This window comes from Salvelinus sp. IW2-2015, linkage group LG1 (assembly GCF_002910315.2).
Source record: "Salvelinus sp. IW2-2015 linkage group LG1, ASM291031v2, whole genome shotgun sequence".
NCBI classification, from domain to species: domain Eukaryota; kingdom Metazoa; phylum Chordata; class Actinopteri; order Salmoniformes; family Salmonidae; genus Salvelinus; species Salvelinus sp. IW2-2015.
Window position 1 is genome coordinate 39792515 of NC_036838.1, and position 13519 is coordinate 39806033.

The window sequence follows — 13519 nt, forward strand, 5'->3', positions numbered from 1 at the left end:
GTACAAAGGGGGGCATGCAGAAAATATAATTTGTCTATGTTATGATGGCGCTAGTGTCACGTCAGGTACAAAGGGTGTCACGGCCATTGAAAGAAGAGGACCAAGGCGCAGCGTGGTGAGCGTACATTCTCTTTTTATTAGAAAAGACGCGGAACAAAACAATAAACACTACAAAACAAACCGTGAAGCTAAAGGCTAAGTGCCATAAACAAAGTCAACTTCCCACAAAGACAGGTGGGAAAAAGGGCTACCTAAGTATGGTTCTCAGAGACAACGATAGACAGCTGTCCCTGATTGAGAACCCTACCCTGCCAAAACATAGAAATACAAATAATAGAACAYAGAATACCCACCCCAAATCACACCCTGCCCAAACCAAATTGAGACATAAAAAGGATCTCTAAGGTCAGGGCGTGACAAAGGGGGGCATGCAGAAAATATACACTGCTCAAAAAAATAAAGGGAACACTAAAATAACATATCCTAGATCTGAATGAATGAAATATTCTTATTAAATAGTTTTTTCTTTACATAGTTGAATGTGCTGACAACAAAATCACACAAAAATTATCAATGGAAATCAAATTTATCAACCCATGGAGGTCTGGATTTGGAGTCACACTCAAAATTAAAGTGGAAAACCACACTACAGGYTGATCCAACTTTGATGTAATGTCCTTAAAACAAGTCAAAATGAGGCTCAGTAGTGTGTGTGGCCTCCACGTGCCTGTATGACCTCCCTACAACGCCTGGGCATGCTCCTGATGAGGTGGCGGATGGTCTCCTGAGGGATCTCCTCCCAGACCTGGACTAAAGCATCCGCCAACTCCTGGACAGTCTGTGGTGCAACGTGGCGTTGGTGGATGGAGCGAGACATGTCCCAGATGAGCTCAATTGGATTCAGGTCTGGGGAACGGGCGGGCCAGTCCATAGCATCAATGCCTTCCTCTTGCAGGAACTGCTGACACACTCCAGCCACATGAGGTCTAGCATTGTCTTGCATTAGGAGGAACCCAGGGCCAACCGCACCAGCATATGGTCTCACAAGGGGTCTGAGGATCTCATCTCGGTACCTAATGGCAGTCAGGCTACCTCTGGCGAGCACATGGAGGGCTGTGCGGCCCCACAAAGAAATGCCACCCCACACCATGACTTACCCTTCGCCAAACCGGTCATGCTGGAGGATGTTGCAGGCAGCAGAACGTTCTCCACGGCGTCTCCAGACTCTGTCACGTCTGTCACATGTGCTCAGTGTGAACCTGCTTTCATCTGTGAAGAGCACAGGGCGCCAGTGGCGAATTTGGCAATCTTGGTGTTCTCTGGCAAATGCCAAACGTCCTGCAATGTGTTGGGCTGTAAGCACAACCCCCACCTGTGGACGTCGGGCCCTCATACCACCCTCATGGAGTCTGTTTCTGACTGTTTGAGCAGACACATGCACATTTGTGGCCTGCTGGAGGTCATTTTGCAGGGCTCTGGCAGTGCTCTTCCTTGCACAAAGGCGGAGGTAGCGGTCCTGCTGCTGGGTTGTTTCCCTCCTACGGCCTCCTCCACGTCTCCTGATGTACTGGCCTGTCTCCTGGTAGCGCCTCCATGCTCTGGACACTACGTTGACAGACACAGCAAACCTTCTTGCCACAGCTCGCATTGATGTGCCATCCTGGATGAGCTGCACTACCTGAGCCGCTTGTAGACTCTGTCTCATGCTACCACTAGAGTGAAAGCACCGCCAGCATTCAAAAGTGACCAAAACATCAGCCAGGAAGCATAGGAACTGAGAAGTGGTCTGTGGTCACCACCTGCAGAACCACTCCTTTATTGGGGGTGTCTTGMTAATTGCCTATAATTTCCACCTGTTGTCTATTCCATTTGCACAACAGCATGTGAAATTTATTGTCAATCAGTGTTGCTTCCTAAGTGGACAGTTTGATATCACAGAAGTGTGATTGACTTGGAGTTACATTGTGTTGTTTAAGTGTTCCCTTTAAGTGTTCCYTGACTTCTTTAAGTCAGAAGTTTATACACCTTCACCAAATACATTTAAACTCAGTTTTTCACAAATCCTGACATTTAATCCTAGTAAAAATTACCGGTCTTAGGTCAGTTAGGATCTTCCTGACTTWACTTCCTGATTGATGTCTTGAGATGTTGCCTCAATATATCCATATAATTTTCCAACCTCATGATGCCATCTATTTTGTGAAGTGCACCAGTCCCTCCTGCAGAAAAACACCCCCACAACGTGATGCTGCCACCCCCGTGCTTCAMGGTTGGGATGGTGTTCTTCGGCTTGCAAGCATCCCCCTTATTCCTCCAAACATAACGACGGTCATTATGGCCAAACAGTTCTATTTGTGTTTCATTAGACCAGAGGGAATTTCTCCAAAAAGTACGATCGTTGTCCCCATGTGCAGTCGCAAACCGTAGTCTGGCTTTTTTATGGCGGTTTTGTAGTTGTGGCTTCTTCCTTGCTGAGCAGCCTTTCAGGTTATGTTGATATAGGCCTCGCTTTACTGTGGATATAGATACTTTTGGTACCGGTTTCCTCCAGCATCTAAACAAAGTCCTTTGCTGTTGTTCTGGGATTGATTTGCACTTTTCGCACCAAAGTACATTCATCTCTAGGAGACAGAATGCCACTCCTTCCTGAGTGGTATGACGGCTGTGTGGTCCCATGGTGTTTATACTTGCGTACTATTGTTTGTACAGATGAACGTGGTACCTTCAGGCGTTTGGAAATTGCTCCCAAGGATGAACCAGACTTGTGGAGGTCTACAAAAAAAAATTCTGAGGTCTTGGCTGATTTCTTTTGATTTTCCCATGATGTCAAGCAAAGAGGCACTGCGTTTGAAGGTAGGTCTTGAAATACATCCACAGGTACACCTCCAATTGACTCGTGTCATGCACAAAGTAGATGTTCTAACCGACTTGCCAAAACTATAGTTTGTTAACAAGAAATTTGTRGAGTGGTTGAAAAACRAGTTTTAATGACTCCAACCTAAGTGTATGTAAACTTCCGACTTCAACTGTATATAGGATGAACCATGACTACAATACAGTGTATACATATAAAGTGGGTAAAGCAGTATGTAAACATTATTAAAGTGGCTAGTGTTCAATGACTATTTACACTGAATAAAAATATAAACGCAACATATAAACTGTTGGTCCCATGTTTTATGAACTGAAAAATCCCAGAAATGTTCCATACCCACAAAAATATTATTTCTCGAAAATGGTGTGTACAAATCTGTTTACATCCCTGTTAGTGAGCAATTCTCCTTTGATAAAATAATCCATCCACCAGACAGGTGTGACATATCAARAAGGTCATTAAACAGCATGATCATTACACAGGTGCACCTTATACTGGGGACAATAAAAGGCCACTAAAATGTTTAGTTTTGTCACACAATACAATGCCACAAACGTCTCAAGTTTTGAGGGAGCATGCATTTGGCATGCTGACTGCAGGAATGTCAACCAGCGTATTTACCAGATAATGTAATGTTCATTTCTCTACAAGCTGGCGTTGCGTGTGTTGGTGGTTTGCTGATGTCAGCATGTGAACAGAGTGCCCCATGGTGGCGGTGTGGTTATGGTATGGGCAGGCATAAGCGGACAACGAACACAATTGTATTTTATCAATGTCAATTTGAATGCACAGAGATAACGTGACGAGATCCTGAGGCCCATAGTCATGCCATTCATCCGCCGCCATCACCTCATGTTTCAGCATGATAATGCACGGCCCCATGTCGCAAGGATCTGTACACAATTCCTGGAAGCTGAAAATGTCCCAGTTCTTCCATGGCCTCATACTCACCAGACATGYCACCCATTGAGCATGTWTGGGATGCTCTGGATTGACGTGTACGATAGCGTGCTCCAGTTCCCGCCAATATCCAGCAACTTCGCACAGCCATTAAAGAGGAGTGGGACAACATTCCACAAGCCACAATCAACATCCTGATCAACTCTATGCGAAGGAGATGTGTTATGCTGCATGAGGAAAATGGTGGTCACACCAGATACTGACCTGTTATCTGATCCACGCCCCTACCTATTTTTTAAGTTATCGGTGACCAACAGATGCACATCTGTATTCTCAGTCATATGAAATCCATGATTAGGGCCTATTGAATTTACACTGAACAAAAATATGAACTCAAATGTAAAGTTGAGGGACCGTGCAATTGGCATGCTGACTGCCAGGGAATTGAATGTTAATTTCTCTACCATAAGCTGCCTCCAACATCATTTTAGAGAATTTAGCAGTACGTTCAACCGGTCTCTTAACCGCAGACCACGTATAACCACGCCAGCCCAGGACCTCCATATCCGGCTTCTTCACCTGCAGAGTCGTCTGAGGCAACTCCGCAGCCATTTTGTGGTGAAAAACGTAATCTGATTGGCTGGGCCTGGCTCCCCAGTGGATGAGCCTATGCCCACCAAGCCCCACTCATGGCTGCACCACTGCCCAGTCATGTGAAATTCATAGATTTGGGCCTAATTAATTTATTCCAATTGACTGACTTCCTTCTATTAACTGTAACTCAGTCAAATCTTAGAAAATGTTGCATGTAGCATTTATATTTTTGTAATAGGGCAGCAGTCTCTAAGGTGCAGGGTAGAGTACTGGTTGGTAYCCAGCTCGTGCTACAGAATCCTACTCATTAGGCTACTCTACGTGCTTAATTTACATCCCTTTTGTTTTGAGCCGACTTTGCTGTAGGCCTCAGCTCATGCCCTGGAGGCAGCCCGGCTCCAAATCCAATGCAATCAACACTAACACGGTTCACTTAATTGCCCGGGCATTAATCAAATCCCATCATTAATTTCCTCGCTTCCTTTTTCAATTTAATGTATGGAAAATATAATATGTAACAACATTCAGGTACCCTGAGTTAAATTAGCTAATTATCAAGGTCAATGTTTTTATTTTAAAAGTAACTCAAGTAACTATTTCAGTACTCTTTCCACCACTGCTAGGAGAGCAGTGGAAGTTGATAAAAAAAACATTTATTGACTGATAAAACCAATGGGTTTTACAGATAAAAAAATCAATTTTACACACCAGGTTTCCATCCAACCTTTTTATGCGAGTAAAGTGCATGTCTGATCATTTAAAAAATCACGACCGGCCTGATGGAAACAGAATATATGTTGTTAAACTTTCCACGTGACAAATCAAAATACGCTAAACAAGGTGGGATCTTTTTATGTTGGTAAAATGAATTATGCGAGAAATGTCAGTGGAAACACTTTTATGTGCAAAAATTGCTAAAATAACCATCATATCAAAGTAAACTTKGAGTCACTCGACTACATGTTGTGTGACACTCCCATTACAACTTGTCTTGGAAGCAKGCTGTTTATCAGGCTACAGATGAAATAAGTTATGATGAAAGTATAAATATCRAGGGTCTCATTCTGGTGACATGATCATCGATGCTTGCTACCTTTTGACAAATAATAATAATCTAGCTCTTTGGCCAATAATAAWCTCATCATGTATGTAGGCCAGGGTTACCCAACTCCCGTCCTCAAATGYCCCCAACAGCACACATTTCTGTTGTAGCCCCAGACAAACTCACCTGATTCAACTCATTGAGKGCTTGATGATTAGTTGACAAGTTGAATCAGGTGTGCTTGTCCGGGGCTATAACAAAGATGTGTGCTGTTGGGGGTACTTAAGGACTGCACTTGGGAAACACTGATGTAGGTTATACCCGCAAGGTGTTGGCTAGAGCGTACATGCCAGCCAAAACCAGGGTGTGAGCTATATAACGCAACATTTATTGTGYTAAAACACACACAGCCTTTTATCTGTAAMAAGTCAGTTTGATAAACTCATCTCTGGTGGGAAAATGCACATACTGTTTTCATGCAGATTTTAGAATATTCGCATGAAAATCTGTCCCCAATTGATTGGAAACCTAGCTACAGACAGAAAAATGGATAAGGCTTTTATACATTCCCAAAATGGCCTCCTATGGGTTCAAGGTCCAATAACAATGGGAATACCATTTTTTTTTATTGTGATTGCTGAATGAGTTTCCTTCCCTTACCTGTAGCCTACCTCAGTCATGACTTGTGACACTATAACTGAAATTAGCTTGAGTGAGCCTAAATGAGCAAATATTTAGGGTATATATTATTTGTTTTACACCCTATAAAATATATTGAATGCCATTACATTGCTGGTGCTGGTATTCGACTGGTATTTGCATTACAACACTGACACACTCTGACTAAAATTGGTACTTCTAATCATATTGAGAAGAATAGGGGGCGCCCCAGACCAAGTTATTGTCAATGTCTGGGACCAATCAATAGGCCTAAAATGTTGCGTAAAAACAATGACATGTTTCTTTCTGATCAGAAGTAGATCCTCATTCAAGGTCATGAATGTCGCCCTTCTCATGTTATTTGATAATGACTCTTTGGATATGCATACACCCACAGAGTTTCTTTGTTACAACACCGAAAAACGAAAACGGCTACTCTGACGCTCTTCGACTCCACTCGGACAAACTCGGGCTTAGTAAATTGGCGTGCTCCCTCCCAGTCCGCTGGTTGCTCGGAGCTCGCGGTTATGCGCGTCTAGCATCGGATGATTACGCGAGGGCGGTGCCAAGTAGGAGATAAGCGACGACGAGAACCTCACCGGTAGTGCATCCTTTGCTTTAACCATTTATAAGCTCCTTGTTTAGCTACCGTTAGCCGTTTATACCAACCAGCTCACAAACAATTGTTGTTATTTTTTTTTTTGTATGTCCCGAATTCCATTCATATCTGTCAAGAATTCGAAACGGAAAATAAACCACATTATGGAGACGGAGATACACGTGCCTGTGGGGTCGCCGGTAATTCGAAAATTCCCGATTTTCGTGGAGGAACATAACGTAACCGATGGGGCAATGAAGCTGATAAAGCAGCTTCGGCCAGCGTGGGACATAAACCATGTCAAGACCAAGGTAAATTAGACATCTCTCCACTGAATGATGCGCCAACTCCATGGCCCATCATCATCACTAGCTAGCTAACTAAAGTTAGCATAACTATCAGACCAGTCCAGGGGCCTTGATATATTCCTCGTCCCGTGCATACATTTAAAACATGTATTTCGTGCATCACACTGGCTTCTCTTGCATGTAGTTATTCGTTTGTAGTTATTCAAGTTGAGTTCTAAGCTAGTGGTGTTAGCATTTAGCTAGCTGTCAGTCACTACGCCGTTCTTGGAGTCTTTAGTCAAATCAACAAGGAATGTTCGTGTCTGTATTCTGTGCTCCATGGATACGTTGACAAAAAGGTCATACGTCTCCCTTCTTCGTGTGGTTTTCCGGCAGACGAGATGCTTTGTTGTGTATTGCTGCCTTTCACAGTTTGGAAAGTGCATTACACATTTGTTCACAAAAATAAAAGGAAATTGCACCGCTGTCTAACTATATACACCACACTACCAGTCAAAAGTTGACACACCTACTCATTCAAGGGTTTTACTTTAGTTTGACAATTKTTTTACATTGTAGACTAATAGTGAAGACATCAACTATGAAATACCACATATGGAATCATATAGTAACCAAAAAAGTGTTAAACAAATAAAAAAATATTTTATATTTGAAATTYTTCAAGGTAGCCACCCTTTGCCTTGATGACAGCTTTGCACACTCTTGGCATTCTCTCAACCAGCTTCATGAGGTAGTCACCTGGATTGCATTTAAATTAACAGGTGTGCATTGTTAAAAGTTCATTTGTGSTATGTATTTCCTTCTTAATGCGTTTGAGCCAATCAGTTGTGTTGTGACAAGGTAGGTGTAGTATACAGAAGATAGCCCTATTCGGTAAAAGATAAAGTCCATATTATGGCAAGAACGGCTCAAATAAGGAAAGAGAATCGACAGTCCATCATCACTTTAAGACACAAAGGTCAGTAAATCATGAACATTTCAAGAACTTTGAACGTTTCTTCTAGTGCAGTCTCAAAACGGTCAAGCGTTATGATTARACTGGCTGTCATATGAGGACCGCCACAGGAAATGAAGACCCAGAGTTACCTCTGCTGCAGAGRATAAATTCATTAGTTACCAGCCTCAGAAATTGCAGCCCAAATAAATGCTTCAGAGTTCAAGTAACAGACACATCTCAACATCAGCTGTTCAGAGGAGACTGTGTGAATCAGGCCTTCATGGTCGAATTGGTGCAAATAAACCACTAAAAGCACACCAATAAAAAGAAGAGACTTGCTTGGGCCAAGAAACACAAGCAATAGACATTAGACCAGTGGAAATCTGTCCTTTGGTCTGATGAGTCCAAATTTGAGATATTTGATTCCAACCGTGTCTTTGTGAGACGCAGATTAGGTGAACGAATGATCTCTGCATGTGTGGTTCCCACCATGAAGCATGGAGGAGATGTGGTGGTGCTTTGCTAGTAACACTGTCAGTGATTTATTTTTGAATTCAAGACACTTAACCAGCATGGCTACCACAACATTCTGCAGCGATATGCCATCCCATCTGGTTTGCGCTTAGTGGGACTATCATTTGTTTTTCAACAGGACAATGACCCAACACACCTCCAGGTTGTGTAAGGGCTGTTTGACACAAAAGGTAAGTGATGGAGTGCTGCATCAGATGACCTGACCTCCACAATCCACCGACCTCAACCCAATTGAGRTGGTTTGGGATGAGTTGGACCGCGGAGGGAAGGAAAGCAGCCAACAAATGCTCTGCATATGTGGCAACTCCTTCAAGACTGTTGGAAATGCATTCCAGGTGAAGCTGATTGAGAGAATGCCAAGAGTGTGCAAAGCTGTCATCAAGGCAAAGGGTGGCAACTTTGAAGAATCTAAAATGTAACATATTTTGATTTGTTTAACACTTTTTTTTTGATTCCATATGTGTTATTTCATAGTTTTGATGTCTTCACTGCTATTCTACAATGTAGAAAATAGTAAACTAAAGAAACCCTTGAATGGGTAGGTGTACTGTGTGTATATATATATATATATTACTATCCCTAACACTACTTGGCTCCAACAGATCTTACACCAGGCCTTCAGCCTGGGAGGCTAGAACCCCTTCTCTCAAAACCCCTTGTAGTTTTTCTGCATTAAAATCTCAGATACCCMAAAACATCTCTGCTGCTGCTACCAATTCAATCTTCTTGGATTTCCTTTCCAACTGTGCGGTACAATTAATGATGATAGCAATAAACGCCAAGAAGCCAACCTTGCTAATGCACAAACTGTTCGGGTCACTGTACTGGCCTACTACTCAAAGGGATCCTCTCAGGCTCCCTCACCCTTTGCCCACTATCCTCTACTTTGCATCAAMWCWSGACAGACAGGGTCTCCTCAGTCTTATGCTGGCCACCGGGTCTGCATTAGAGGTCGACCGATTAGTTAGGGCCGATTTCAAGTTTTCATAACAATCGGCATTTTTGRATGCCGATTACTTTTCACTCCACGAGGAGACTGAGTGGCAGGCTGACCACCTGTTATGCGAGTGCAGCAAGGAGCCACGGTAAGTTGCTAGCTAGCATTAAACATATCTTCTAAAAAACAATCWATCTTCACATAATCACTAGTTAACTACACATGGTTGATGATATTACTAGTTTAACTAGCTTGTCCTGCRTTGCAGGSAGTTAACCCACTGTTCCTAGGCTGTCATTGAAAATAAGAATTTGTTCATAACTGACTTGCCTAGTTAAATAAAGATCAAATAAAAAAATATATAATCAATGCGGTGCCTGTTAATTTATCATCGAATCACAGCCTACTTCGCCAAACGGGTGATGATTTAACAAGCGCATTCGCGAGAAAAGCACTGTCGTTGCACCAATGTACCTAACCATAAACATCAATGCCTTTCTTAAAATAAATACACAAGTATATATTTTTAAACCTGCATATTTAATTGAAAGAAATTCATGTTTTCAGGCAATATTAACTAGGGAAATTGTGTCTGTGCGTTCTGTGCAAGCAGAGTCAGGGTATATGCAGCAGTTTGGGCCGCCTGGCTCGTTGCGAACTATGTGAAGACCATTTCTTCCTAACAAAGACCGTAATTAATTTGCCAGAATTTTACATAATTATGACATAACATTGAAGGTTGTGCAATGTAACAGCAATATTTAGACAGGGATGCCACCCGTTCGATAAAATACGGAACGGTTTCGTATTTCACTGAAATAATAAACGTTTTGTTTTTGAAATGATAGTTTCCAGATTTGACCATATTAATGACCTAAGGCTTGTATTTCTGTGTTTATTATATTATAATTAAGTCTATAATTTGATAGTGGTAGGGAGCAGCAGGCTGGTAAGCATTCATTCAAACAGCACTTTCCTGCTTTTGCAATGCTTGAAGCAGAGCGCTTTTTCTGACTTCAAGCCTATCAACTACCGAGATTAGGCTGGCAATAGTATAGTGCCAATAAGAACATCCAATAGTCAAAGGTATATGAAATACAAATGGTATAGAGAGAAATAGTCCTATAATAACTACAACCTAAAACTTCTTAACTGGGAATATTGAAGACTCATGTTAAAAGGAACCACCAGCTTTCATATGTTCTGAGCAAGGAACTTAAACGTTAGCTTTTTTACATGGCACATATTGCACTTTTACTTTCTTCTCCAACACTGTTTTTGCATTATTTAAACCAAATTGAACATGTTTCATTATTTATTTGAGACTACATTTATTTTATTTATGAATTGTATTAAGTGTTAATTCAGTATTGTTGTAATTGTCATTTCTTTTTTATATATATAATATATTTAAAAAATCGTCTGAATAATCGGTATCGGCTTTTTTTGGTCCTCCAATAATCGGTATCGGTGTTGAAAAATCATATTCGGTCGACCTCTAGTCTGCATCGCACCACACAGCGTGCATCACTTACACAGGGTTCCCCAACTTCAGTTGATCCACCTTAACACGGAACCCAAACCGGCTGCGCACGTGCACCATCGTGCAGAAATGTATTTTGTCCCCCCACACCAAACTCAATCACGACACGCAGGTTAAAATATCAAAACAAACTCTGAACCAATTACATTTAATTTGGGGACAGGTCGAAAAGCATTAAACATTTATGGCAATTTAGCTAGCTAGGTTGCTCTTGCTAGCTAATTTGTCCTGGGATATAAACATTGAGTTGCTATTTTACCTGAAATGCACAAGGKCCTCTACTCCGACAATTAATCCACACATAAAACGGTCAACCGAATCGTTTCTAGTCATCTCTCCTCCTTCCAGGCTTTTTCTTCTTTGAACTTTATATGGTGATTGGCATCTAATCTTTCATAGTATTACCACGACGACCGACAACACAGTTCGTCTTTCAATCACCCACGTGGGTATAACCAATGAGGAGATGACACGTGGGTGTCTGCTTCTATAAACTAATGAGATGGGAGAGGCAGGACTTGCACCGCGATCTGCGTCACAAATAGAACTGACTTCTATTTTAGCCCTTAGCAACGCAGACGCTCGTTGACGCAATAATTTAATAATATAGATTCMAAAATGTATTTTGCAACGATCGCGYACGGGACGCGAGCGGTGTAGTCAGGGTATAACACKCAACCCCACCCCAGTTATCACTCCTTTCAGTGGCACTCTACTCCGGAGATCAAAGCAGTACACCACTTTCGTCCAGAGACTCGAAATGCATAGCACCCTCTCCCTCTGAGCAGCAGACACACCTCGGGGTACTTTGACCGAATTGACAGACCCCAACTCGTTCTTCACCCAGCCTGATACCACAAACAACTCAGCCAAAAGGCATGAATCCACTTTCTCTGTGAATCGTACTCCCACTAGGCCAGAGTCGTCTCTGGCATTTTCCTGATCATTGGGGTGGCTTGGAAGCCTTCACCTCACCTGACGACGTAGGTTCTTTCTCCTCRCTTTTGTCAGGATCAATTTCAAGTTCACTCTGTCGACTGGTCAGGGTCTTCTGGTGCGTAAATGCATTTTTCTCTCCTGTACTTGACCCAAAGGAGAAAGTACTCTGCTTATATTTCAGTCAGTTCGGGTTTGCACCTCGTGCCATTTTGCCTCACTGCTACTTGCCATCCGTCCACTTCCTCGCCTGGTCCTCGGACATGACTTCCATCTCCGTTTGGGACTTCAGGAAACTTAGTATTGAGTCGCCCACTAATGCCATGCTTGCTCATCCAGACGTCGTTCCAGAACAACTCCATCTGAGTGAAGCATCATTCATACCTTTACCTTTCAAGATGTGGCATATTTTAAGAACATGTTTGAAGGACCCAGTTATAGCAAAGATTGCTACTGATGGGTTGTTTATAAACATTGCTTTTAGAACTGAACAGATTCCAAATGAAACAAGACTCAGATGCAGAGTGCATGTTTCATGTCTGAATGCCATTTTTAAAATGTTACCYTTTATTTAACTAGGCAAGTCAGTTAAGAACAAATTCTTATTTACAATGACGGCCTACCGGGGAACAGTGGGTTAAATGCCTTGTTCAGGGGCAGAACTACCGATTTTTACCTTGTCAACTCAGTGATTCGATCCAGCAACCTTAGTTACCTTTCAGTTACTGTAATCTGTGGTTAATATCCGGCCGTAGCCGCAATTCTAAATGCAGTCTCAATTGCTGCATATCACACTGTTCATAAGAACCTCTGGTTTAAATGTTTTAGTTTCAACCAATCGATAGCAGGAGACAGAGAGCTCAGTGAGAGAGAACATCTCCTCCGTATCCAAGCAGAACGCCCCCTCTCCCTCAGTTAGCTAACGGTGGCTAGCTAGCTAAACAGCTTGTTCACCTCGTGGTAAATCTACGATCACTTCAATTCATCATTAAATCTTRATAGCAGCATAGCAAAATGTTCATTCAAATTTTTTTGTTTTCTCCACAAAACTCCTTCGAGACGTCAGTCAAATAGTTTGATTGGACAAGATGACACCTCTAAACGGACAAATGTGAAAGCTGTATTTTCAGGAGAGCACAAAGTGGTTGTATCAAACGGTTCTGGCCTCACTGATTGAGGGAGCTCCTTCGATATCAGAGACATGCTCACAAACGATTTATCAGACATTGACACTTACACACGTTATTCACAACATATCAAGGAAGATATCTGTGYAAAAATATTTCAATTTAATTGACAGTTGATCAAAATGTCATGATTTTATAAAGTGAACACCAGAGTGGACAGTCAAAAGCTCCTAGCTAGCTATCTCATTTGCATTCCCCACTGCCTCAATACCTTCACGTAAATACAGGCACTTTGTAAGCTGTCCTCTCAGATAAGATGGACAGTGTAGTGGCAAAACGGTGTGTGCGTGTCCAGAGGATTTTAGTACCCTGTGAGTCACCATTGTCAGAACCACGTCATATCCCCATCCTTAATTGCCTCACTCCTGATCCCCGACAAACACCTAACTTTGGCTTCACGCACACACCCACAGAAGACACAACTCACCCCCAGCTACACACTCACACACACACACACACACACCCACA

General features: G+C 42.3%; 1 protein-coding gene across 2 annotated transcripts in view; it reads left to right on the top strand.

The window, feature by feature from the left end:
* Positions 1 to 6569: 6569 nt before the first annotated feature.
* The window catches only part of LOC111967511 (ethanolamine kinase 1), a 21658-nt gene continuing 14708 nt past the window's right edge, over positions 6570 to 13519 (top strand). Inside the window, exons 1-2 of one of the 2 annotated variants that reach the window (XM_023992595.2) lie at positions 6570 to 6672; positions 6807 to 6980. In XM_023992595.2, coding sequence (XP_023848363.1) covers positions 6834 to 6980 — 147 coding nt within the window. In that variant the 5' untranslated portion in view covers positions 6570 to 6672; positions 6807 to 6833. Of the gene's footprint in view, positions 6981 to 13519 lie in introns of both variants that reach the window. The other variant, XM_023992587.2, reaches the window with a different exon arrangement.